At 38.7% G+C, this 27103-nt stretch overlaps 2 protein-coding genes across 3 annotated transcripts in view; one reads left to right on the top strand and one right to left on the bottom strand.

The window, feature by feature from the left end:
- Positions 1-172: 172 nt before the first annotated feature.
- On the top strand, positions 173-7773 carry ELMOD2 (ELMO domain containing 2). Its single transcript, XM_014878999.2, has 8 exons — positions 173-370; positions 1513-1541; positions 2166-2260; positions 3075-3204; positions 4029-4162; positions 4741-4809; positions 5850-5983; positions 6400-7773. The coding sequence occupies exons 1-8, from the start codon at positions 226-228 to the stop codon at positions 6555-6557; spliced, it is 894 nt and encodes a 297-aa protein (XP_014734485.1). The 5' UTR covers positions 173-225; the 3' UTR covers positions 6558-7773.
- Positions 7774-14050: 6277 nt separating this feature from the next.
- Positions 14051-27103, bottom strand: part of TBC1D9 (TBC1 domain family member 9) — a 46214-nt gene continuing 33161 nt past the window's right edge. The window contains exons 14-21 of one of the 2 annotated variants that reach the window (XM_014878985.2): positions 24537-24635; positions 24352-24420; positions 22854-23094; positions 19764-19829; positions 18414-18500; positions 17458-17532; positions 17218-17318; positions 14051-16280 (exon numbers count right to left, since the gene is read on the bottom strand). In XM_014878985.2, the coding sequence (XP_014734471.1) occupies positions 15558-16280; positions 17218-17318; positions 17458-17532; positions 18414-18500; positions 19764-19829; positions 22854-23094; positions 24352-24420; positions 24537-24635 (1461 nt within the window). In that variant the 3' untranslated portion in view covers positions 14051-15557. The remainder of the gene's footprint in view (positions 16281-17217; positions 17319-17457; positions 17533-18413; positions 18501-19763; positions 19830-22853; positions 23095-24351; positions 24421-24536; positions 24636-27103) is intronic. The other variant, XM_088164140.1, reaches the window with a different exon arrangement.

Below are 27103 nucleotides of genomic sequence, written 5' to 3'. Positions count from 1 at the left end.
AGCCTCTTCCCGGGCGGCACTTCCGCCGCCATCCCGCCATCACTTCCAGGTCGGGAGCTGGCTTCCGGCGGGATGCGGGGGGCGGCCGGGCCCCGCTCGGTGCCCGCCGTGCTCTGAGGGGCGGCGGCGGCCCGGCCGCGAGGGGGCGGCAGCGGCGGGGCGGGAGCAGCGCCCGGGCCGCGCCGGGTTCGGGCCCCGCCGGAGCGGGACCGCCGCCCGCGGAAGATGTGGGCGCACGTCTGGGGGTTCCTGTACAGCAACTACTTTCGGTTCTGGCTGAAGTGGATCCTGCGGCTGCTGACGGGCAAGTGCGAGCTGCAGCGCCTCCTGGGCGGCGCGGAGGCGGGAGCGCGGCGGACGCTGAGCGTAGGTAATGGAAGGGCCGCGGCACGGGCCGCCACATTGGCGTGTGGGGAGAGCAGTCGCAGGATCCCGTAGCGTGGAAAACACCTCGGTGACCGTGATCGATTGCAGCACTGCCAAACCCACCGCTAAACCGTGTCTCCCGGCGCCACATCCACGTGTCTTTTAAATCTCGCCGGGAGTGGTGGTGCTGCCCTGGGCAGCCTGATCAGTGCTTGACAGCCCTTTCGGTGATGACATTTTCCCTCTTGTCCAACCCAAACCTTCCCTGAGGACGTTTCCTCTGCTGTCAGTGGTTTCCTGGCAGGAGGGATCCACCCCCTCCTATCCACAGACTCTTTTCCTGTGGTTACCGGGAGCGATCAAATCCCCTGTGAGTTTCCTGCTTTCCATCACCTGGTGTGCATCCCCAGAGTTGCATTTGCACTCTTCCTTTCATCCCAGCTGTCCTGGGAGAATTCTAAATCAATGCCAGAGTTGCTTCCTTGTCTGCTTCCTAAGGAAATTCCAGTGTCATCAAGAAGGGAATCAGAAAACATACCCTTACCCCTAGAGTCTTCCCATCACTTTGTGTATATGCTTTTACTTTCCTTTACTAAAAAAAAAAAAAAAAAAAAATCACACTGAAGAGACACAAATGCATTTTTTGGAGGCGAGGAGGAAGCGTGATTTAACTTACAATTCTGCTTGATGCGGAATTTTGATCTAGAAGAGCAATTCGAGAAACTAGTGAACATTTTTGTGGTTTTACAATAACTTGCGGAAGTGACCGTACTTCCTTTTTCTTCGGTAATAGACATGAAATAACGTCTGAGAACAGGAAAATAACAATTGATATTTCCAATTTATCAATTGGTATTTCTCTTCTGACACCTTTTCAAATTTGTCTTTGTTTTGAACCTGTAATTGATGCTTTAAAAAAATCCGAATCTACTTTCAGCATTGTACTGAAGAGTTATAAAAGTACTGTGTAAATTAAGACATTCTATTCCCTGATAACCTGTTCATTTTAAGATTGATTTATTTATTACGTGTATAAAAGCAATGTAAAATTTTATAATACTTATATACTGCAGGAACATTTACTGTCAATTATTTTAAACAGTTCAATATAACTGTGAAATCTGCTTTTTTTTTTCCATATTGCAGAACATTCACTGGAATCATCAAAAAATAAGGTAAGAGATATTAGAGATGAAACTGTAATAAAACCTTTTTTCAGAGGCAGATCCCAGAAAAATAACACACACTTTTACTTTCTGAGAGGGGAGAACTGAAAAGGAGTAAAGGACAGAAAGAAGAAAACCTGGAAGTTTGTGTTCTGTGTGCTAGGTTTATTTAAGGTTTCTCAAAAATAATCCCATGTCCCTACAAATGTTTGTTTCATTGAAATGTCAGCTCTGTTAGCTACCTGTCTCCTAATTCTGAAGCATTATTTTCTTGGCTGCGCTTGTTTCAGTTGGATTAGGAAAAACATATTTCAATTCTGCAGCTGAAAGCAAACAAGGACCTAGACCAAGCAACCCTCCAGCTTTGTATTTATTCTTTATGTAACTCCTATATAAACGTTGTTTACAGCCTGACAAAGTTACAAATCATGCTGTCATGTAATTATTGCAGATCTTTTATATGCAGTTTGAGCCAGTGCATTGTAAGCAATTGTCTTAAACTGACCCTTTTCCTTTTATAATAAATAATTCACACAACAGATATACAGAAGCTGAGCAATAATAATTAAAAAAATAATAAAGTAGATTATGTCTTCATTCTTCATGAAGTCATTTACTGTGTTAACTCCCTAGGTTTTAAGAAATGCTGTACATGTTGAAGAAGCTGAAGTGGAGAAGTGTGTCAGAGATGTAATGAAAGAAAAGAAGATTGAACAGAAGGATACAGGGTGTGTTTGGAAACCTCTCTCTCATCTCACTTGTTTGCATGTTCTTCCAGTTGCTTGACCTGATGCAATATTTAGGCCATTTAACACAAGTATTCAGTATGAAATCTGAAAATAAGGTGTGGCTATGCCCTCATCAGTTCTAGAAAATAAATTGCAAAGTTTTAATTCATGTGCATTTGGCATTACTGTATCTCTGTTTTGCAAGTCCCGTTTGTTACTCAATATTTCTAACTGGTATGATCATTGATTGATCATACTAGTTAGGTCTATGATCAATAGATTGATTACAAGAACTATATAATTCCTTAGATAGATTTGAGAGAATATACTGATGCTTGATTAATGTTTGCATTCGTCTGCATAAGTAATTAGTGAGTGACAGAGAATAATCAAAATTTCAAAGTCTAATGAAATACTTCTTTGAAACTATTAGTATTTCTGACAGAGTACGACTGTAAGACATAAAAAAATTGAGGGTAGATGAATTACAGTGGTCAGGATGATGATATATGGAGTTTTCTTCTGTCATAACAGATTTTAGCTCTTTTATTTTTTTTTCCCTCGATAATTTAAGGCAATAGAGTCTGACTGCAGCACTGGAATCAGCTAGAGATGTTTAAAGTGTGTAAGATCCATGTAGCAGTGCACTTAACCAGTATGCTGTAGTTTGTAAAGATACACATAAAGCACTTCCTAATTCTGGTGTTTATATAGCATTAACATAAGAAAGAGCTGATCTGGTAATTCAAGCTAGAATTTATGGCTGAGTAGGCCTATTTAAAAACTTCTCTATGGTGTTTTGTTGTTATTTCAGGTTTAAGACAAATTTGCATATATCCTTGCTACAGATATCAGGTTATAAAAAACTGTATTTGAATGTGGAAAACCTAAGGAAGGTCCCGTATGATTCAGAAAATGAAGAACACGAGGAACAGTTAATTGAGGTGAAATAATTTTTAAAATACATGTGCTGTTTGTTTGCTTTTTTTCCTCTCCAAGTCCAACACCTTGAAAGAACTTATTGGTAGCCTTCTTACCAGCTGGTCTATTTAAACATCTTTTCTACTTACAAACTGCAGAGCCATTGTAGAAATGACACCTTAAAATAAAACCTCAAAGAAAAACAAGGTAAACTAGAGTTACTTGCAATGGAATTATTTTGTGCAAAATCAGATATAACAACAATATATAAGTAGAAAAACAGATCTGTAATACATCACTGAAGAATTACTACTAAAAAGTTATATAACCTTATGCACACGTCTAACTTTGCAAACCACTAATTACTAAATAATAATAAAAAAAAGACACTTTTTTTTCTTATTATCGCTCCCAGTCAACATAGAGGAAGATAGTTTGACGCTGGAAGATAAAAAATATTTTCTTAGCACTTCATAATTAGCTTGCTATGGAAGCCCCAACACTGCCATGTTAAATGAGTATTCTTTGAGAATTTGTATTTCAGTTTATAGCTGTCCTGTTACAAAATGATGCATAAATTAATTTCTGAGGTGAAACAAGTCTTTGTTTCTTTGGTGTTCATACAGCATCTTTGTCTGTGAAGGACAATGTGAATGAATACATTTAACGTTAAATGTAATAACTTTCATAATTGCTGAAATGAGCCATTGTAGCAGACTCCAAATTGCCACTGACAGAAAAGAGCAGCATGCAGATTGTTTCCTGTTCCTTGGTAAATGGTTTCTAATGTGCAGCAGCAAGTGTTCTGAATTATTGAGCAGCATAACATGGAAGTGTATTTGTGCAGCTCTGGAATTTGCTGATGCCTCACGAGAATCTGAAGGCCAGAATCAGCAAACAGTGGTGTGACATCGGCTTCCAAGGTGATGATCCTAAAACAGACTTCAGAGGAATGGGGCTGCTGGGCTTAGTGAACCTGGTGTAAGTGAAAAGAAGTATTTCATTCTTTTTGTGACTGATTTTCAGTATCTGTATTTCCTCTAGTTAATGCTATTTCTAATAAAAACTGCTTAGAAGCAAATAGAAAGCAGGATGTTCAACATTTCTAGTGGCTGCTCATTGTAAACATGTGATGTGGTTGGCTAAGGACAAGAAATGAGGGAAGGGACAGAAATTTGCCCAATTTCTTAACTTTTTTTTTGTTGCCTTATGATAGAGCTGATAGGTTGTACCTAACTTGTCAAAAGTTTTAAAAATTCCTGAATGTAAAAATTCCTACTGTGATGAAAAATAGACAAGTTTACATATCTTTGCTAAGCTAACTTTTGGACTAGGTTGAACTTCATATTTGTTGTTCAGATCACAATGATGAATTTTTTTACAGTATTAGTTCATGCTGAATATAATTTATTTTGCTACCTTTTCCTTGGTTTTCATCTTGTGCCTTTTTTCAGTTGCAGGCTAGTTTTCACCTTTAGTTTAAAGCTACAGATTTTAATGTTGACATCAACACTATTTTTTTTTTTCAAAGAATTTAAAATAATATTTTTCACTGCCAGGTATTTTAGTAAGCATTACACCAATGAAGCTCGTCAGATCCTTTCTCGGTCAAATCACCCAAAGCTGGGGTAAGTTACTCCAGAATTTTTTCTGGCTGCTTCTGTATTAAAACTTATGTGAAGACTGCTAAACGTGTCCAGAAAGTAAAGAGGAAAATATATGTGGGCTTTTTCCATTAAATAATGAACAGAAGGGTTAAAATAGAAAGGTGTGAGAAACCAAACGCAGAAAACAAATTCTAGCTGGGAACTAAGTGCAGGGTTTTTTTTCAAAATACCATCCTCATTTAACACAGTAAGCACCTTTAACGTTGTAGTTAGTTGTATTTGTAATAGATTAGATTTAGAAATTCATACTTATTTTTCACCTTACTGATCCTGTGTTGGGATAGTGTAGATTACCTCTTAAGGTCCTTTAAAAATAGGTGTTTTGTTGCTGTTCAGCTTTAAATTTCTTTTTGAAAACTTTGCATATTTAAATATTTAGCTAATTTTACAGGGACATACACTTTCAAACCAGTCAGATATAATAATCTGATCCATCTTGCCCCTAGTTAACTTGATGACCTATCAAAAAACAGGAGCCCTTCATGACTTTAATTGTAAAAAATACTACCCTGTGCAACACTGTCATGAGCAGGATATGTGAGACTTACTGCTCGATTACATAAGTATATAATTGGCACAAATTAATTAATTTTTACTTTTCCTTCCTCCACAAACACTTTGTTGTTTTTAAGAATTTCTATTATAATGCTTTTTATACCAAGCAACAGAAAACCAGGTTCTTTCAACTTGAACAACAGGTTGAAATAGCCCTTCCGTTTACACTGGAACAATGTTTTTCACATTCAGTTTTTAATATTCCAGCAGATTTAAGGATTTCAAGTGAACAAATTAAAATCAGTGTCGATTAGCTTTGCCATCTCAATTATACAATAACTTTTAGATGGTTGGATGCACCAGGGAATGGTCTGGGTATTGGAATCAGCTCATCAACAAGTATTACAGGAAAAATTCTGACTATCACAGCTCTCCTAAAGCAGAGTATGCCAGGGAAGCTTTTAAGTCTTTCAGTCCATAACATAAAACCATGATTTGTGTTGCAGATACTCCTATGCCATAGTTGGGATCAATCTGACAGAGATGGCATACAGCTTGCTAAAGAATGGTGCTTTAAAGGCTCATCTCTACAACATGGTCTCTGGGTTGCCACAGATGGAGCACTTCCATCAGTTTTACTGTAAGTAACTCTATTTTCTCTAGTACAGACTACTCAGGGTAAGCCACAATGTAGAGTTTGGGCTCTTGGGAGTGCATTTCCACTCTTTCCTCATTAGCCAGAGCAAGCTGTTTGTCTTCTGCATCAGGTATTGGAAATGCACCTGCTGCTTAAACATTGTGCTGCAGAAATGTACATTTAAAGATAATTTCTGTGGCTTTCTATATTTTAGATACTCCAGTCTGAAAACTCAGTATTTGCAGATTTCTTTTTGTATTCATTATTACAGCATTCTAAAGCTTGCTGTAGATCAGGATGGGACAGTCCTAGTTTTAAAGGGTTGAAGAGAGTCTAAAGGATCACTCTAGGATTGGCTAGATCAAGGCATGAAATTGTGGAGGTCATTTTTGCAGATCTGTGTTTTATTTTCTCCACAGGTTATCTAGTTTATGAGTTTGACAAGTTCTGGTTTGAAGAGGAACCAGAAAGCATTATGCACTTCAACCAGTACAGAGAGAAATTCCATGAAAAAATTAAGGGACTTCTACTGGATTACAGTGTGGTACTGACCTTACAAGATACAAAGAAACCTTAATTCCTCTGCAGTATATGAGGTTCTGTATGAAAAATTGGGTGATGCATTTGGACAGAAGTTTTGTGTGTTTCACCATAAACTGTCTAATAATAGAACTTTTTTTTTAACATTAAAGAAAAGAAAATTAGCAAAATTCAGTTAAGAAAGCTTGGACAATCAACCTCTGTTTACAGGTATTTTTATGCTATTCTCCAAAGGGCAGCTTTTTCAAAAGGAACAAAACCCAACCAACAAACCAACAAAAAAAACCAACTCACAAATCTCAAGAACATCTGAATTGCTTACTTTTGCATTTTCTTTTATACTTCTTGTTGCAGGAATGTGAAGCAGGTATTTTTACTGCATCATATTTTCTATGGATGGGTTTGACTGTTAATGGTCTTTTAAAAGACAGTTTAAGTTCAGCTTTTCCAATCTGAATTTAAATTCCAACCTTTTAACGTAACAGTTGGAGTTCAGCTTTTAGTTGAAATTATTGTGGTTTTTGATTTTTTGTGTTCTTGTTCCTTTATGCGTCATTGATTGTTCACTCAACAATGTTAAATTTCTTAGTAATTAAGATGTCCTCAAAGGAGACGTATTATTTGTTTATAATTTTGGAGAAGAGGCTTAATCCATCAGCATATTTATGTACTTACTAGAAATTACTTCTGGATAAGGAAATTTATAGATAAATTTGTACCAGCCAATTCTTATGCTTGGAAGAAGTTTATTTTGCAAACAAACAAAAAGAACCACGTGTCATCAGCACGAGGATAAGATCCTCAGGCTAAATCTACTCTTTCTAAAAGTATTCCTATTGTAAAAACTTTTGATTCTTTCTAATCTGACTTCAAATGCTGAGGGTGATGGACTCAGAATTTGTTGCCAGCCCTTTCTTTTAGCAGCTAAGGGGGTATTCTTAGTGGGAGGTACAACAGATCTACTTTAGCCCTTTTATAAAGTTTTTAAAAAATCCTTTATTGCAGCTGCAATCCTTATTTTGTAAAAATAAATTCACATTTGGGTACAAATCTAAAAAAGATGTATTTTCCATGGAAGAGATGCAACTTGGATGTGTTCATTAGTCTTGCCATCCTCAGACAATCTAATAGACAGAACTTCATGTCTGTATTGTGACTGATTATTGCTTAGAGCAACTTTAAATGGGTTTGGTATGACCATCACTTTGTTTTCTAAGACCTTCTATTAAATAAGTGCCTTCTGCTGTTTTCAATCAGCTTTTTATTTTGCTTCTTCTAGCTAGATCAGAGTCTTAGAAACTTGAGTAATTTGAGAAAGATTTTTTCACCATATACCTAAATAGCTCACAGTGGCACAACATTTGTATGCTGATACAAGCTTTCATATATTTTTTTTAATCACCTCAGGTAAACTAGTTAATTTCTAGTCAATGACTACTCCAGAACAGATTCCTGAAGAATATAAGCATTGAACACAATGAATGGAAGCATGAGGGGGAAAAAAAAAGGAAAAAAAAAAAGACAACCCCCTTTTTGTAATGAGTGTTATTTACACTATGTAAGTATGAAATATAATACATAATACTGCATTTCCTGGAGATCATCAAAACCCACCTGGACATGGGCCTAAGCAGCCTCCTTTGAGGGACCCTGCTTTTAGGCAGGGGATTGGACTTGGTGATCCCCAGAGGTGCCTTCCCTCCCCAGTAACTCTGGGAGTCTGTATTGTGTACGTAGTGACTTGTTGCACTGCATCCACCCTTGTGCTCTTGATCCCTTAAATGCTTCTCTTGCTTGTGGAGAAGCTCCTGATCAGGGTACACAGTGCATGTATATGGGGTAACAGTTCTCTTTTCTTCTTGTGATACCTTAGGTACAGACAAGAGTCAGATAAGTTGAATGCTTTCAGGGTGAGGAAGGGTTCAGTCTGTGTTGGGCTGATGCTGTTCTACCAATATAAAAAACAAACACCCCAAAAACAACAACAAAAACCCAACACCATGAAGATGCACACAGGGAGAGTATTTATGGCTTGCAAACTGGAGAGCTGAACTGACCAATTAGATCCAAACTGACAATGGGAGGCCCAGGTCTTTTGCTACTGCCCTGTACATGGATCCTGGAATACTCACCAATGAAGACCTGAGATCTTGTGGAGAGCATTCTGGGATTCAGGTCCTGTGGTGGAGCTCTGTTTCTCTGAGCTTTGCAGACCCTGGGCATGCCAAAAATCCAAGGAAGGAAGTGGAAAGTGGACTCCTTCCCAGTGGCCCAAGTGCTTACTTTCTAGCTCCATTCTTCTGGAGCAAAGGATCTCCTTTGCTGCTGCTGCCAAACATAATTGGTGTCACTTCTGGAATTCAAAAAGTCAGTTGCTTGCTGCTTGCAAAGGAGATCCTATTGGTTTTCATCTACTGCCTGCCAGCAAGTTACAAAATTGCTTGAGCCATCTCTAGAGGTTCCCCTGAGCTAAGTCTGATTTTTTTTTTTTTTTTTTTTGCAACAGTTGCAAACATAATCTACACTCTTGTCTTTCCAGCACTGAAACTTTCACTGGGCTACTTGTTCAGCAGTCAACTGACATTTAACTATTGCTGAGGCTTCTAAAGCCCAACCACAGTCTCAGGGTTCCTGTCACACACCTGAGAGGTTTTAGTGTCAAATGTAGTTCAAGCTTTTAATAAGATGCATCTTTGCTAGTTTTTTTTCTTTTTAAATCAGTGGGTGATCTAGAAGTAAACTGTGGCAGTATACAAAGAAAAAAAGTAAACCCAACCATCATCAGATGAGTGAGACATAAGGAAATACATTAGTTTGCATGTAGTAATTAAGGTGAATGTTTATGTTAGGCTCCAGTGCACCTTCCCAGGAAACAATTAGAATTTGCATGTGGTTTTGTATGATCAACTAGCCCAGTAATTCTGTCTAGGAGTCACTATATGTAGACTAGTACTGGGTGCCCCTGTTTGCACCCCTGGTAGGTTAACTGTATTATGGTGGTAGCTAGAAAATGTATTGAAATAGGTAAAATTGTGTTTAGAGAAGGCAAGAACAAGGCTTTACTAGTCAATAGTATTTAATACTCACTCTGTTGTAGGGTAACAATCCTAAGGTTATAGAAGACTGGAAATGGAGGCAGGCCACTTTTCTGCAAGTTGATACAATCTTTAACATCAGAATTTTTTGCTCACAAGTTATAAGAGTCTTAAAAACTCAGTAAATTATTATTTATCAACCATCATGTTTTAAATTCACGTTATCTTCCTAGAACTTGCAAGTGCTATTAGTTTTCTAACTTACTGCCTCTTTAAAACATTCACTATGTGAAAGCTTGTATGCAATAGTATTAAATAATTAAAACTGGAGACAAGGTGGTTCTGTAAATTTGTTGTTCCTGTAGCAAATGTTTAACAAACTACCTTCACTTTTGTTGTTTAATGTATGCTTGAAACATGGTGCCACTCTATGAACAAATTAATCTGAAGATAAGCAGAAGTTTACTACAAGGAAATGTAAAATCTAAGTAAACACATTGTTTCAGAAGTAAACTAACTTGATTGGAAAGCCATCTGAAGACAGTGCTACATAGGAAGGAAGAAACAATGTTTTGAAACTGGTTGTGCTTCTGTCATCTGATACAGCCATGTAAATAATAGGGCATTTGTCCTAAAGGGCAATAGTAAAAGGGCCCAATTTAAACATCCCAGGTAAAGATTTTTGGACTTTCAGTCTTTGAAAAACAAAACTGCAACAAAAATTAAACGCACACACAGCTCCATTGGCTTTCCAGATTTTCCGTCCTAGTCTAAATAAAATTTGTCAAAAGAAATTACATAGCCTTGTTTTAGGAATTAGGATGAAAAGTTTGTGTTTAGTTAGGTGGGAGCTGAGCAGTCAGTATCCTTGACAATACTGCTAGTGATGTGTGGTGAAGATGTAACCTGTAGTTTCCTTCTGTCGTTCTTGTTTGTGTTGCTGTAGTACCATGGTGACCCATCTTTGGACCGATGTTTCTTGTGCCAGTCTAGATTCTGTCCTTCTCTAGGGAATTAAGAACAACCCAGCCCAAGACAACTTGGGAGCAGTTTCTTCTTATGACACTGTGCTTAGATAGCTGCATACTAATAGGAATTCCTGTTTACCACAATCTAAAAGCAATAACGTGTACTGTGATGTCTGTGTAATAGAGATGTTTACAATGGTAGCAAATAAAGAACGGGTTATTCCAAGATATTGTCAATGGTTGTGTCCTTGGCCTGCTAGAAAAGGTAACAATTTTCATTTTCATGTACCTGCACTGGGATATGAGTGAAAGATTTATCCTTTTTTCTTTCCCCCATCCTCCAGAATGGCCTCCAGCTTGTTTAGAGGGCTCTGGTTCTTGATCCTGTTATGCAGATGGGCTACTGTACTCTGCTACAAGTGGTAGGGGTTTATTACTGCTTCATTTCAGTTGCTTTTAAAATCCTCACTTGAAAAGAAGCTCTGTCTTAAGCTTTAAAAAAACCAAAAAACCAAACATGCACAAAAAAAATTCTACAACACAACCCCCCATCCAAACTCCCAATAAACCCCACAAGAATGATTTTATTTGAAAGATCTGGAAGTTAACTCTCAGAGGCAACTCAAAACGTGAGCGTTTTTGTTCAGGAGGACCAAAATTTAAAAGCTGAGAACTCTGGAGAAAGAAAGAGAAACCCTCAAGTGCTGATGGTTTATTTTTGTTTTTCAGATTCAGGATCTTCTGGCATGCCTTCATACAAGCTATATTAAATAATTTGCTTGGGTTTTTTTAAAGTTTATTTGTATCTCTCAGGCAGCCTTTGTTTCTCGTCCTGAATTCTGGAGAACAAGTGCTTCTATTAATGTTTGGAAGTGCCATTCCATGAGAACTGCAAGATCTCGCCTGAAGTAATTTTTTTATTTCTACAGAAGTACAGAATAGGTCCTGCCACTAAAGGAACATCCCAGTCCTCCAAACTCCAAATGTCAGGTTGATCAGTTATGCAAATGTGTTATTTTAGAAAATAGGACAAGCAAGCAGCTATTCAAGAAATTTAAACTGAGATCTTGAGTACCACAGGAAAGAGAAGAACCAGAGCTTAAATTGTCTTCTGAAGTGACATACTTTGAGGTATCTGCCACCATTTATTGGGAACATCTTGCACTGCTGCTAAGACTGACTAAGCTGTATTTCACAGCTTGTATCCCAGCTGTAAGCCACTCTTGCACAGCAATGCTGCTGCTATCAGCACATGTTGCAATTTTCTATTATTAACATTTTCCAGCATAACATTCACTGCCATATTTTTGTTACTATTTGCTGTCAGCCAATTTCTGGCTTTGCTGTTGAATAAATCAACATTTTAAATTGTGGCAGTTTTGGCTGGGATAGATTTAATTTTCTTGCCAGTGGCCGGTACGGGGCTGTTTTTTGGATTGATGCTGAACACAGGGTTGATAACAGAGATATTTTTGTTATTGCTGAGCAGGGCTTACACAGAGCCAAGACTTTTTCTGCTTTTTCTTTCCCTGTTAAACTGTCTTTATCTCAACCCATGAATTTTCAGGCTTTTACCCTTCCAATCCACTCCTTGATCACACTGGTGGGGGAGGGAGAGAGTTGGTACCTGGGGCTTGGTGGCTGCCTGGTGTTAAACTGTAATGTTAAAAGTCACAACTGCAGCTTGAAATACCTAACATTTGACTCAGGGCTATCTTCTAAGTTGAAAGAAACAGAAATAGCATAGAAGGAATGTTTTTGCAAGCAGAGGATAAAGCTCAGTAATAGATACAACTGGTTCACTTTCTGTCTCACCACAACACTCCTGCTCACCTAAACTGGTGAGGCCAGTCTTTTCCCCCAGCACCAGGAGCTGACACCAGGATTTGAAGGAACTCTGGAACCTCATACACTAACCAAGCAAAAGGCCAAGATACCATGGCTCACTCTGCCAAAGGCTAAGCTGTCCTATCAACTCATGCACAATTCCTCAGTATTTCCTCATTTCGAAATGTTTTACTCTAACCTCACTTAGTCCATGTTTCTTACCAAAATGGGTACAACACATGAACTGCTTTGTACTATTAATACCTAATATCTGATACAAGGTCTCTTCTAGCTACAGCATTCCCTTTTTACTGGATTACACCTGACTTCTACTCTAACAAAAGCTCCAGCATCATTGTGTAAGAACTCATAAAGTGCTTTTCTCATGACAACAGTTTTGATGTAAGTTTTCCAGTAGGTTCAATATGTCACACAATGAGCTTCTTATCTGTGTAACACAACTAGTATAACAAGTCTCAACCCTCAGCTCTAACACCTAGAACTCAGGAGCTGCAAGATGCTACAATGAAGGGAGTACCACAGAACTTCCAGGTCTTAACAGCTTCTGACTAAGCTGAAAGACAGACTGGAAGAAAAGCCATATAGAAATATTCTTCTCAAGTTTGGTTTTTTTCAGTAGTCAAAGTTCTGTATAAAATAGCTCTAAAATAGCAGCCCCAACTGAATTCTACAATTCACAGACTAAAGACACTGTATCTCCAAGCACAAAAAGCACAAGACACAGGTGCTTCTAAGCCATACTCACTTTCTGTGTAGCACACCTCCACATACAGTAAGCCTTTAAAAATACTTACATTTCCCCAAAAGTTTCACACCATTGTATGCAGGTCAGTTGAATTCTTGTGTAGCTTTATATTCACCAGCTCCCACTGCTGTTCTACTAAAGAACAGAGCACAGCAGATCTTGTCATCAAAGAGGCAACTGCCAGGTGGTCCTGATCCCGTGAGCAGCCTCATCCAAACAAACCTGGAAAAGATCAGCTCACCTGGCTGCTACTTATAGCAATGCCATTCTTAAACAGGACCTGACTCACACCTGGGAACTTTGCTGATGTGATCAGCAAGACAAGGAAGGCTACTAGAGCAAAACAAAAAAAAAGTTGCCTTGTAAAGTGGCTCATGTTACACCAGAGATCCACTGGTGGATGCCTCTTCTTGTTACAGGAACCCAAAGAGCAAAGTAATTCTTGTCAACTGTTGCATCCCCTGCTGTGTGGGTGGGGTGGGAACAAAGCTGACAAGCCCTTCAGAGATAAATGTTTTGGAGTGTGTCCTGTGTGTCCCTAGGGGTGTGTGTAAGCTTGCTGATAGGCTTAAATTCACTTTAACATAATGGATACCTAAAAGAGAAATATTTCAGGGATCTGCAAACTTAAAAAGGTCGGTATTCCACTTAAGGATGTTAATTCTTAGTGCTGAAGACTTCCATGATGGCTTATTCAGCTGCCAGATATTATAATAAATCACCCCACTCTGACCTTGGCATCTGAAATTAAAACAAAGTATTTGATTATGGCTTCAAATTATTACCATTCTTTGATACACATATAAACCCATCCACAGTCACAACAGAAAGACTACAGTGCTTTTTCATACCATTACCAGTAGACATACTAACATTTGTCTCTGTAATAAAGCTCATTTTGCCTCTAGCATGACTTTAATAGTTAAAAATCAAATCTGTGCAGAGTGTACTTTATTTGTTCACATTACCTATTTGTGGTTAAAAACCACTTCATCTGACAGTTTAAAAGCATTCTTTTAAAAGAAAAGAATTAAACATAGCTTGTGCTAAAAAATTTTGCAAGTTACATGGATGCAGTATTATACAGGAGTATAAAAAAATCAACAGTATTCTACAGAAAATATTCTCAGAACAGCAAATAAAGATTAGGCTTGTAGGCATGATCCTGAAACAAAGAAATACGAATTAAAAAACAGCTAACAAAATTAAAAAAAAATCCCAAATGTCTGTATAAAAAAAGCAAGGATTCAAAGTGCAGGTGCTCCAGTTTCCATTCTAACATATTATTCAGTAAGTCAATACAGGATACTATTCATTTCATATAAAGTGACAGTGTTCTCAGTAAGATTTAAACATTCAGTAACATTATCTTGCAGATTTTTTTTCATTACTGCTGCTTTACACTGTAGTAAATAAAGACTTATGCAATACAGGCTTTTATTTTCTTAATCTAACAAGGATATAATAGGTTGGTGGTAAAGGTTAGTTTTAAGAACTAAGCTATATTTGCTGTAGATCCAGCCTTAGAAATGGATATATATATATATATATATATATACTTCTTTTATCTAATTTTTTAAAAACAGACTTCAAATTTTGAAAAGAGACTCTACCAATCTGTTCTGGGACCTGCATACACTCTTTGAAGAAAACCAGCAAAGCTTCCAAGACCACTGGTTAGGAACACAGCCCTGGGCAGCGTCATGCTGGAGATCTTCCTTTGGTGGCCACAGCTGGGAAAGGATTTCCCTCTGCCGAACCCAGGGAAAGGCAAATGGGCAGAAACCATCACATTTATCCACATCTGCCTGATGTGGCAGCTAGGATGGGATGGGTTCTCACTTTCACTTAAGCATACCAGTCTCAGGCAGAGGAAGTTAGGAGCCAGGCAGGTGTCACTGAATTGGTCTTTCATATACTCAGAAAAGTAAAATCAAAGCATACGTTCAGAGCCTCTTTGGAAAAAAACCTATATGAAATAAAATTATGCCTCAAGGATGTTGCCTGGAACTTATTTTCACCTGAGGTCCTTTTCAGGTTGACAGTGTCCCTTTAAATTTTAGGTTTTTCCCATTTCGTTATTTTTTTTCCCCCAAGCATCAGATCTCTATATATCTATTTTAAAAATGCACATAAATATTGGCATTAAGTTTACATTTAGAAATTAAGAACTAATCTTTACCATTATACACTGACAGCAATATTAATAATACACACACTTCACTGACAAGCGTTATTTTTTTTTCTGTATTTAGAATAAAATCTGCATGTGTAACATTTCCCACAGAAAGAGTGATTATACTTGAAGATAGTTATGTTTGCACCCCAACATTTTCACATTAGTGAAAACAACTATGCTTTGAAAATACCAGGGCCTCTGCCAGGTACTAATAAATAGAGAATAAAAAGAAAAAAAAAGAAATAAAAAACCCGATTGCCTTTTATCCCGACATAGTAGAGATTTCATAGTCACTGGCCGAGGTTATTGGTTTTCCCCTCATCCTGATGTTTTTAGCATTAGTAATCCGAGCCATCATGGACACAGGCTTGTCGAAGTACCTGACCAGCGCTGGCTCGGTGAGAAGGGAGGCTAAGAACTGTTCGAAGGTGATGGCCCAGTCCCTGTCAATGCTGGTGCTCCTGCGGAGGGCAGGGGCGTGGCCGCTCCTCACCAGGACCGTGTCTTCGCCGATGTCCTCGCAGTGCAGCTTCTCCTCCTCGTGGGAGCCCGCGCTCAGCACCGAGTAGGAGGACATGGAGCTGTCGTCCTTCGTGTCATCATCAGAAATGAGCATGGAAGAGCAGGCTCCATTGTCCCTGGGAGAAGAGTCTTCCAGCTTAATGTCCTCCATCTGCATGCCCAGGGCGCTGTCGGTGCCTGCAGCCTCCTCCTCGCTGGCCACGAGGCTGTCCCGGAACGCCTTGTGCTGCTCCAGGGGGTATTGATGGTGCTCCTTCTTCTGGAACAGCTCGCCCTGAATGCCTTTGCTGCAGCTATTGCTGCCGTCTGTGTCGCCGGGGGGCTGCATGCTGAAGAGCTTCCCAACCTCTCCGATCTCCAGGAGCAAGCTCGTCACGGCAGCCGTGGCGTGGTACAGGTCCTGCTCGTTGGGGTCTTCGCTGAACATGTTGTACATCGTCTTGCACAGCTCAATGAACTGCCCCTAAACACAGCGGGGAGGAACATTAACAAGAGCACGACAACATCATGCTGACACTTCCAAATCAGCTTTAAAAGTGGGATTGAGGCAGGACACAAGAGTTCATGTGACTAAAGTGAAATTTGAAATAACCCAGGTGCAGTCTAGGAAGCATTTTCTGTGACTGGGTAGCCAGGTATGTTGCAACTCTCAAAGGTATTTAGAATAAATTATTGGCTGTTTTGTCCAACATATCACAAATATAATTCCCTGCAGCCACAGGAGGGCAAAAGAGGGTAAGCAGTGAGACAGTTTACATACATTTTTGTGGATTTTCTTATAGGAATGTTGCTAAGTATAACTAAGGGTTTGCTAAAACTGATGAGAAATAATGAAAAATGAAGACCTGCAGCACTCAGATTATAGGAGTAACTTAGTTGGATACAGGTCTTTTGAAATTCAAAACTGATGAAATAAATAAGAAGATTTGCTCAGGGCTACCTTAAATAAGAATCCTTGCTCTACTGGAAATAAACCTTCCCTACATGCTCTGGAGGAAACATCTATCCCAATGGCTCTCCTCCTCCTTAGCAACTGTGGATCTAAGGGGATTGAGACTAGCAGTACAAATTACAAAACAGAAAATACTACTTTCAGCTTATGCTTATTAGACATTAAGAGCTGGCTGGTGATGTTCAGTGTCACATCCTTTGTCTAGAGATTAAAATAACATGTTTCACCATTCCTATATGTGTGTATCTCATTTTTGGGATGTTTTGGGAGCTGAATGCCAGTTAAAGTATTTTGTAAACAATAAACTTCTGAAATCAGCTGACTGCTACTTTGGAAAAAAATACCTGCTCAAAAAAAACCCACCTTTCTTCAGTGTTAATACATTGAATATTTATAGATATGTGAAGATAGTGTAAAATTAATGAAAAATAAGCGTCAGCAGAAGTACCTGATTCAGCTTGGGCAAATCCTTTGTGTTTTTTGCTTTGGATTTATTCTCTTGGCTCCACATTCTCAGGTAATTTCGATTCTCTTGTGAGCTCTTCTTGCCTATTGCCAACAAATTACCCAGAGATGGAGGAAAAAGTCCGTGAAGAAACCTTAAATTATTACCTTTATCCCCCATTTTCAAAAGGAGTATCTTTACATGAAATGGAAGATGTAACTCACACGGAGACACCAAGCATACCTTTGTCTGTTTTCAGACTCACTGTAACAAACCCATCATCTACTCCATGTTTGTTCCTGCTGTCTAGGCCAACAACTAGGAAGTGGAGGGGCAGGGGGAGAGAGAGATCAGTGTGGGTTTAGATACAGACATTGTTTTCACGTGTACAGTACAAAATAACAAAATGTTTACAAATATTTATGAACTCGGCAGAAAAAGCAGAGTAAAAATTACAGGAATAAATGATGATTTTTGCTTATTCTTAAACCTGCCAATAAATTCTATTTAATTTATAATATCACAACAGAGGCTGGGACAATCTTAGGTTTTGTCTACGTAGTACAGTGATTAACCCTTTCTAACACAACACACCTCCTAGCATGATATATATTTGGTGATTTTCCTACTGCACCTTCTTATGCCTCTCAGGACTTGAAATTGCCATTTCTAGACTATTAACTCTCACCTGTATTTTCAGATAACTTTCCTTCCACTGAAGGATGGGCTATATTTTTTTTGAGTCAGAAGGAAACTTTAAGTATCACAAGAAAGAGAAAGCCATTTAAAGCAGCAGTGATGAGACACTGGCTCTTGTTAGGGCATGTAAGATTTCAAACTGCTGAACTACATTTTGATCTATCTTTTACTCTTGGTTTTTTAGAATGTTTTAAGTTCTGATCCAAATACATCTTGAAAGCCAATCTATTTATTCTTATTCTCCACGAAATTACTTCTACTACAACACACTTCTGGCATTATTCTGCAAGTACTTCTACCATGCACAATTCAGGGCAACTCTTAGTGTATGCATGCCTGCACCTCTAAAGGTATCAACACATACAAATGCTTCATACCTCTTTTTACAGAGAATACTCTGCTAACAAAGTTAAATTCAATTAAAAAGCAGCTCCCTAAAAAGCCAAGTTGATTGAAATGCATCACCTCACCTTCTCATGCCCGAGACAAAAGATGCCTACCATGTGTACAGTCAGGAGTGATGTCCTCAAAAAAGTACTGAGTAGCTTCAAAAGCAGAGTCTGGCTCTTCTTGCTCAGGGGATGGATCTAAGCAACACAGTAAGATAATTTCATTAGAAATTCCTCCCTTTAATTAAAACCTGAAAGATACTTCCATTAATACATTTAGAATGTCGATTTCTACAAGTAAAAATATGAGGGTGTCATGGGCTTGGAATCATCTCTTTTTAGCTCACAGGAGATGAACAACTGGACCTGAATTGTCTCCTTCCCAACATCCAATACTGTCTCACAAGGAGCTGTTTGCTTCCAGAGGCTGGCTTACCCATCTTCCCATGCCTACTTCCATTACTTTCTTCTCTGCATCTCAGTGTGTCCTAAGCAGAGTTTGATCTCTTTCCTACCTGGAAACCCTGTGTCATCATTTGGAATGAGCTTATCAGTGCCCAGACATGAGAAGCTGCATGCTTAAAAACAGGTATTTTTTGTAATAGTTCAATTTCTTCTTTAATTTTAAGTGTTTTTAAAAAGTATTTAAAGTATTTTTCCCATTTAAATTATTGAATCACTCAGGCCAACATCCAAGCAAAGCCAGCTGGGAGCAATCAGCAATGTTCAAACCATACAAAGGTGAATGTCCTCTCAAAGTTTTTAGATATGCTTACCACAGCATGTAAATGTGCACAAGAATTAAACTACCCAAGCAGTTGTAATTTTCTTGAAAGTGCAGGTTCAGTGAGGACAGCAGTAGGTTCTTTATGGCATGTGTGTGACAAACCAGAGAGGACACAATCCCAGTATAGCATTTTCAGAACTGTTCTGGTGTTTTCATCCCCTCTCCACCCTTAACTGCATCTCTCACTTAGCTGAGTCCAGGTTTGTACAGCTCCCTGGAAAACACATCTATGAAACGATCTAGAACTTCCCTCTGCAAACAGTTGTGTCAGCCCAGAGAGGAAACCAAGAAGAAATCCTGGGGACAGAAATGAGGAGCCAGGACATGCAGGAACATTTCCAACTACCTTAATTTTCAAACTCCTAAATAGAGTGCATTATGGCAACACATGTTGAAGAACACTGGATTTATGCCTGGAGGCATAAACCACAGCTTAACAGGCAAGAGACATTTATGTGTGTGTGTGTGGAGGGAGCAATTGAGGGCTGTGAGGGTGTTTTCAGACTTCCCAAATCTGTCTGGTTAGAGTAGAAGCTTCCTTATTTTACTGCTGCATGAACAGCTACAATAATTCCTACAGATTAATTTTTAATTGGAAAAGCTGGTCATAAACAACTCTGCTCCAAATTCCTGCTCTCAGCAAAACAAGAGCTATTTTAACATCATTTACTTACCAGGCAAAACATGCATTTTATACAGTAGCTTCAGCTTCTCTGTAAGATCTCCATGGCATGCTGCACCTAAATAACATTACAGGCAATACATTACTAGTCAGCATTCCGTGCCATTTTGTTTGTTATTGCTGCAATATTTTGGTGTAGAAGCTGCTACATTTACTCTGGGAAGCACTGTACCCCTTTACAGCCCAAGATCATAAGGCAGTCACTTGACTCCTAAGATCACAATAAAAACAGTAAGAGAATCCAGCCAAATCTATCCTGAATTTCGTACTTCAATCTTCGGTCCTTTATTAAATGCCTATTTCATAACACTCCATCTATGGCTATGGCATCATCACTCAGAAAGGCCTCCAGCTGGAACTTAATAAGACCTTTTTTGTACGGACTTCAGACTTTCTGATCTGAGGATCCAATAACAACATCACATGTCTTCCAGCAACAAGATATTTACCAAAAAAAAAAAAAAAAAAAAAAAAAGAAATTAAAGTAAACAGCATTTATCATACCTTAGCCATGGGCTAAACTGATGTTCAGGCAATACTTTCTAGTGATTTTTCCACTTCAACCCCTATTTATTTCTGGACTGCACTAGAATTAGCTGTATGAAATCCAAGAGGTCTATTGAAGCCCCTCCTTCCAATTAATTAAATGGACAGTAGTTAATTTTAAAGTAACAAAATAACCAATAATCAGACTTTTTCATAAATTGCACTTGTGGCATGCCGTCCATAAATAAATGAATTAAGTTTCAATAATTAGATTGTGCAGAGATTTATTTTACCTTATAGGTGACCATGTCAACTTACCTCTGCTATGCAAACTACAGTGTGGTGTGGCAAGTACTAACAATCACAGTCTCTTGTAAAGCTTAACACTCCAATAAATAGAGATGTTAGGCCAAAAAATTTTGCACATCTACATTAGCCATTTTGCTTTCAACATGGTCCTTTTTAAGCACTAAACCTTGTTATGCTCCTATCTGGTGGATCACACCATGCAGATAATGCATTCTCTTCGGGTAAAGGCAACACGAAATAACCAAGGGACAGAACGGGCTGCACTTCTGCATCCTCCATCAACAGGGAACTGCAAAATAGGATTCAGGGCACAGGGTGACATGTGTAGGCTTGTTCTATACATCTGTGTGTGCTTCCTGATGCACACTTCTCCTTCCTCCTAATGCACCCCTTTTCCTTTTTGCTCAAAATTAGGAAGAGTATTGCCAGCAGGTCAAGGGAGGTGATCTTGCACCTGAAAGGATTGGGGAGGTGGTGAGGTTACCACTCTGGCTTTTGAATATCCTCCTGCATTCTGTGGTCGAGAAAACCCTCTTTACCAAAAAACCAAAATACACTCAGGTTCTCCTTGCAAGATACAGCTTTCATGGTGCTGACTTCAACAGGAGGCTGTGACAAGTGCTGCAGTCAGCAGCAGCCACTGGAGAAGTGGGAGAGCTGTGTGCTCTGAGAGGGAAGTACTGCAAAAACATGATGGGAGGCAGGAAGCCACTTTGAATCCGTGTAGAGACCTCTGTAGCTTACTTGGATGTGCAGTCAACAACTGTTATGCTATAATCTAGTGTGCTACAGGAGTGCAGGGGAGCTTTGTCAAGAGTGAAGAACCCAAAGAGCTCCTAACCAAGGCTGACAACCTCTTCTGAGCAGCACAACTCCTTGGGCTAACCACTCCTATATTTGGACTATATTATTGTGACAAGGCACAGAGTAAACATAAAGAATATTCCAGGTTATTCCTTCTTTACTCAGCTGAGGCCTAGAGGCACCTGAAGTAGGAAGTTCCTGAGCTATTTGTTGTAGGGACAATGAAAAACAAATGGAATTATTAAAAGTCCTAGGTCATGGTGAAATATGCTCAAACAGGTCCATTGTTCTTTTGTTGACTGTGTTGTCCTTCCTACCACTCATGTGCTTCTCAATGAAAAAGGGATCAGCAGGGTTGATTTACTTCTTAGGAAGAAAAAAAGAAGGTTTTCAAATCACACCACACTGGGCTTAGTTTCTGAAATATGAGTTTTCAGAAGAAGCATTTTTGATTGTTTTGCCCATTGAAGATTTTAGTTCAGTCATGTTGGCTTTTAGCCACATTTGTGCATTTTACATTCATTTCTGTTCACAGTGCTCAAGACTGGCCCTTGTTCTTATTACTCATTATTGGCTTCAAACCATGCTGTCTCAGTCAATAGCTGGTTGACTGTTACTAACAGCATCCTGTAAACTGAAAGAGTAGTTAATTCCTGGGTCCTCAAAAGGCCATTGAGTGTTACCTGGCAAACAATACCTCAAATACAAATCACTGCATCACGGGAAGCTCTGGGATTTTTTGGGTGGTATGAAGGGGAGCTGTGCAGCCAGTTTTACTGTCACAGCTATTTTGCACTTACAAGAGAACAGGTGCTACTACTTCTGTACAGAGGTTTTAATGCAAGGCTGCATTTGGAGCCCTAATGCTTCAACATATTGTTACAAAGAGTTGCTGAAAGCCAGACTGGGAAACCTTTTCACTCTAAAAAAGGATCAAAATGTAGACTGCAGGAAATTCCAGGTGGCCATGAAATGACAACTCCTGCTATGTTTAAAAAAGGACTGGCCAGCTCCTGCCTCATCTTTGCTTCCTCAGGTTAATCGCCATGTCGACTTTCAGGTCCTAAAATCTTCTTCTTTGAGACTAAAAACATTCAGCCTCCCTCTCTGACCTGCATCTTCACTTTCTCCTTTTCAGAGGACTTCCAAACTGCTTTCTGCAGTCTTGGTTACTGATTTCAGAAGCAACAGAGGTAGTACCTCACATTCTAACTATGCCAAGGGGAAATACACCATTCAGCACCTGTGTTGCAGTTAATTTTTGTGTTGAGAATTAGCAGTCAGTGAAATCCTCAGATCCTAACAGATCTGTTCATGTGTTGTCCTTTTCCCAGCGTGATACACCACTGGCTAACGTAGATTCACCTACTAAGAACCAGCCTAAACCCCAGAGGGAACCACTGTCACAGACATGATAAAATGAGCTGAACAGAAACAAACTGGTTTGTCACGTTAGTGTGAAAATGCTCCGGATCCTCCTTACTTAGCCCAGAGACAAATTCCCGGAAGTTGATGAGCAGATCTCCATTTTCATCCAGCAGCCTGAACAAGCGGGCAGCCAATATGTCAGAGTGAGTTCCACAGGCCCAGGGGAAGAGGAGGGCGAACATGCCCTTGAACTGCTCGAAGTCAATGCGGTACTGCTCCAGGTACGGCAGGCTGGGGTCGTGCCGCTCCGTGGCGTTGCTGTTTCCTCCCCAGTAGCAGCTCGTCAGGTGCTCTGCCTGAACAGAAGGTGAACACCACGGGATTGTCAGCACCTCTATGAACAATTCATCACTCCCCACATTAACAAAATTCCAAACAACTCTTCCACGTGCGTTCTTAAAACAATGCACGATAGCAGATGCACTTCAATTTATCCAGACGTTCCACTTCTGGAAGAGGTTTCTCCTCTAATCAGCATAAAAAAGTATCCTTTTTTCTTTTTTTTTTTTTTTTTTTTTTTTAAATAAAGAAGATAAAGCAAAACTTTTTCTGCCTTCCAGGCAGATGAAACATGAAATACCTGTTTTGGCAAGAGCTGTGACTTCACAGGCTTGTTGTGCTAAGTCACCCTCTGCACCCTCTTCATGCAGTCAAGCCAGAAGTCTCATGAAGTCTTAATTTAATCTTTAATCATACGAAAATAGCTGTTTATTTGATATATTTTATGTAGACTCTCAAAAATACTGAATAATGTACTATTCTTTCAGTCTTACTGAAGTCATTGGAGGGTGTGGAGCTGATTTTGGCAGAATCTAATTCAAAACAATTCAGAAGCTTAGAGAAAAAGGTCCCAGCACTGCACAGCAATCAACCAGGGAAGACTGTCTGACTTGGTCTCACGGATTTCATGGAAGACTGAAAGAAGGCACTGCAGGATTTGGCTAACTTGGACTTGTCATTACAGATGGGAAATGAAAAGGAAATAAATTCTTCATTGTATTAAAAAAAATCTCATTATAACAAAAGAGAAGAAAGTAATTTGTTTTGCGACTTTGTGCATGAAGGTGAAGTGAACACATTTAAATGCTCACTTTTAAATGTGGATCTAATGGCACTGCTGTACAACCAACTTACAGAGACACATCACTTTGTGATGTGATTAAATTCCCATGTAATGCATTAAAGCATTAACAATGGCAAATACAAAAGTATTAACTGTCTGAGATACAGAATAATTGTGATAAATTCCAAAACTTGGGTGAGGTAGAGAGACTGGTTGGTTTCTAATGACTGATCAAAAGCCTCTATCCAATTTTTCATTTTGTATATACTTCTTTTCCATGGACAAATCAATCTGTGAATTAAACCTTTCCCAATGTTTTAAAAACTGCTTGCATTTAGGTTTTTTTTTGTATATCAATAATACAGAAGCCAATTCAAATTTGTATCAAGATACTCAATAATAACTGACAGGCTTGACCTGGTGCTTAGAAAAGACATCAAAAATGAACATTTACACTTCCTGAAGGCACATTATCTTCACTTAGCTTTACCTTGAAAAGCGCATATAGCTCCTCCAGTTCATCGATAGTGAAAGAAGTCTCTGTCACAATAGTTCGTACCTTTTGAAACACAATATTAACAGTTACAGATTTGAAATCCATGTCTCACTGAAGGGCTAAGTTAAACTTCAGTAACTGAACTCATTATTTGCAAAGAAGATTATTTCAGTACTGACCACATTGCGCTTTGTAGTATCTTCGAGGGTTTGGATGACTTTCAGTCTTTGTTTGAATCTCATTTGTTCAATTAAATCTGCCCGGATACTTCCAAATTTCTTGAAAGAGAAAAAGTAGTATATGATTGTCTGTGTATTAATATTCAGAATATTTATCTTGACTTTAATGTATTAGAGAAATTAATTTAATTACATATGTACCACAAATTAAACTGTTGTTAACACATTTTTCTAACACATTACAAAATTACAAAGGAACATATCACTAGATTTTCTTTTTCCCAAGAACTTATGTTAATCTGAAAGGTCTTTATTCAATTTCAAACTCTCTCATTTCAAACTGTAATCTCAGTCGTTAGAAACTTATTGCTTGGCAAATCTGAATAGATTGTCATAAGTCCTCCAGCAGAGTTTTATTTCAGCTTGTCCTGGAATTTCACATAATCACAACAGAAAGAGAATATTAAATTAACTGGATCTCTAATGGCTGAGACAGTACAGCATTCTTACATTCTGAGGATCTGAAACTAAGCAGCAAGAATGCAATTTCCACTAGGAAAATATTCTTTTTAACACCCAAGGTCTTATTTTCAGAAGTTTTTTTCCTAATGCACATAACAGTGTCAGGGAGCGCCTGCACATACTACAAAAGCATCATAGGAGAAAAAGCTATTAGTAATAATATTCCATGTTTTCATATGCAGAGGAGTGCCTAATCTCTAAGATTCACTTTTACAAAAGTATTAGAAGCAGAAGTTTCTTGCCATCCAAAATCCACACACTTAGGAATGCACAGATGATCAGCAGGAACAATAATGCCAGACATCAGCTCTACCACATGTAAAACATAAAGGGGTGGCACAAACACACTTTTGTACAAGATGTATTTCTAATTCCTGCAAAATGAAATTAATGCTAAAGCTGTGTTTATCTATAAAGGTGCTCACCTTTATCATGTACCTTGGGATTAAAAAGATGCTTCACATACTTTTGAGCATGTTGCAAATAAAGAAGTGTTTTGACAAAAATGGAATGTAGATAAACATTCTTGAATATCAAGCATCACAGAGATCACAAAACCTCGAAAAGGCAGATCTTTTGTGGTTCTGAGGCCACACCTTTTCCAGTAATCAGAGTTTATTCACTGTCCACAGCACAGACCTCTCAGTGTCAGCTCTTTATTTAAAATGGCCAAGATCCAGATACCACTGTACACACAGCTGAAGTGTTGAAGGCCTGGTTTTTTCCTAACTATCTAAAATACAAATTAGATGAGTTAAACACATAACAGCTCTGATTATGAGTCTACACTCCAGAGACAGCTAGTGAGTTATGCACAGGTTTTAAAACTGCAGTTATTATGCATTATTCCAGTCACTTCTACTATAATTATTATGTCACCAGAATCTACAGCTTCTGAATTAAATGCAAAATTGAATGAAAGGATAAGAGATTTCTTACTAAAAACTATTTTCAGTAAATTTAGGAAGTACTGGCAGTCTAAAATGCACTTGTTATGTATATTCTTTTATTTAAAGATGGTTTATTCTTTGAAAGTAGAAAGTCTGCTCAATATCATCCCAGAGAGGAGTGCTATCACTGATTCACCAAGAAAGTCTTCTGCATCCCTTCAGCTTTCACTGGAGACTTCTCATATATGCATCTGACATGATTACCTAAGAGCTGGACAGTGTCAGAGCATGATGGGAAGCAGGTCTTCATAAAACAATTCAAATATTGTGCCTTTGCCAGTGCCATCAAGTTCTTAGACTCATCATATTTCCATGAGAAATATCGTAGGACAGTCTGGAAGGGACAAAGTTTTCCCCTCTCCTTGGGGGAAGGCAAAGGTCTCCAAAAAAACCCATGTTTTCTTCAGCTGTAGGTCTTCCTATTATTTTTAAATTATAAATATCTACAAGATTAAGAATATATGATTACCCAGCAAGTACCCCTAGCAGTTTAAATTCTAAAAAATAACAAAAATATGCTCATTTACTTGATATTTCATTCTTTGTAGCTGTAACAAAGCTATCAGTGAATTCTCAGCCCTGAGTGCACATAGCTAATCAAGAAACATAACAGGTGTAATAGATGCCCTAAAGTTTTTAAATCTAAACAGTTTACTAAAGAATTGTTGGGGGGTTTTAAAATAAATTAATTAACAGCAACTCTCTTGAAACTAATTCTCCTTTTGCAACCAGTTCCTGGCTTTCCTCATGGTTCCTCCCTCCCCATGTTAGTTGTTGTGCCTAATTATACTGAAGTGCAGTTGGTTATTCACCTAGAAGGAGGTACAAGGTTCTGTGCTGCAGAAACCCCAGAAAGACAGACTAGCTCTGCACAGAGTCAGGTTATTCATTTTAGAGCAGTTAAGCCAATGCAAGCAGTCTTCATGATGAAGAAAATGGAAAAATGCAAGGGAAACACAACTTCATATAAATGCCTTCCTGGCCATTCTGACATCTGCCAAGCATCCATCTACTCTGACACACTTTTCCCTTCAGCACAGAATACACTAAAGACTGCCTGCTTCCTTATTAAATGTGGTATTTTAAAGCAAGGGG

This window comes from Sturnus vulgaris, chromosome 4, assembly GCF_052056855.1.
Source record: "Sturnus vulgaris isolate bStuVul1 chromosome 4, bStuVul1.hap1, whole genome shotgun sequence".
Taxonomy (NCBI): Eukaryota; Metazoa; Chordata; class Aves; order Passeriformes; family Sturnidae; genus Sturnus; species Sturnus vulgaris.
This window is presented reverse-complemented; position numbering and strand designations above follow the sequence as displayed.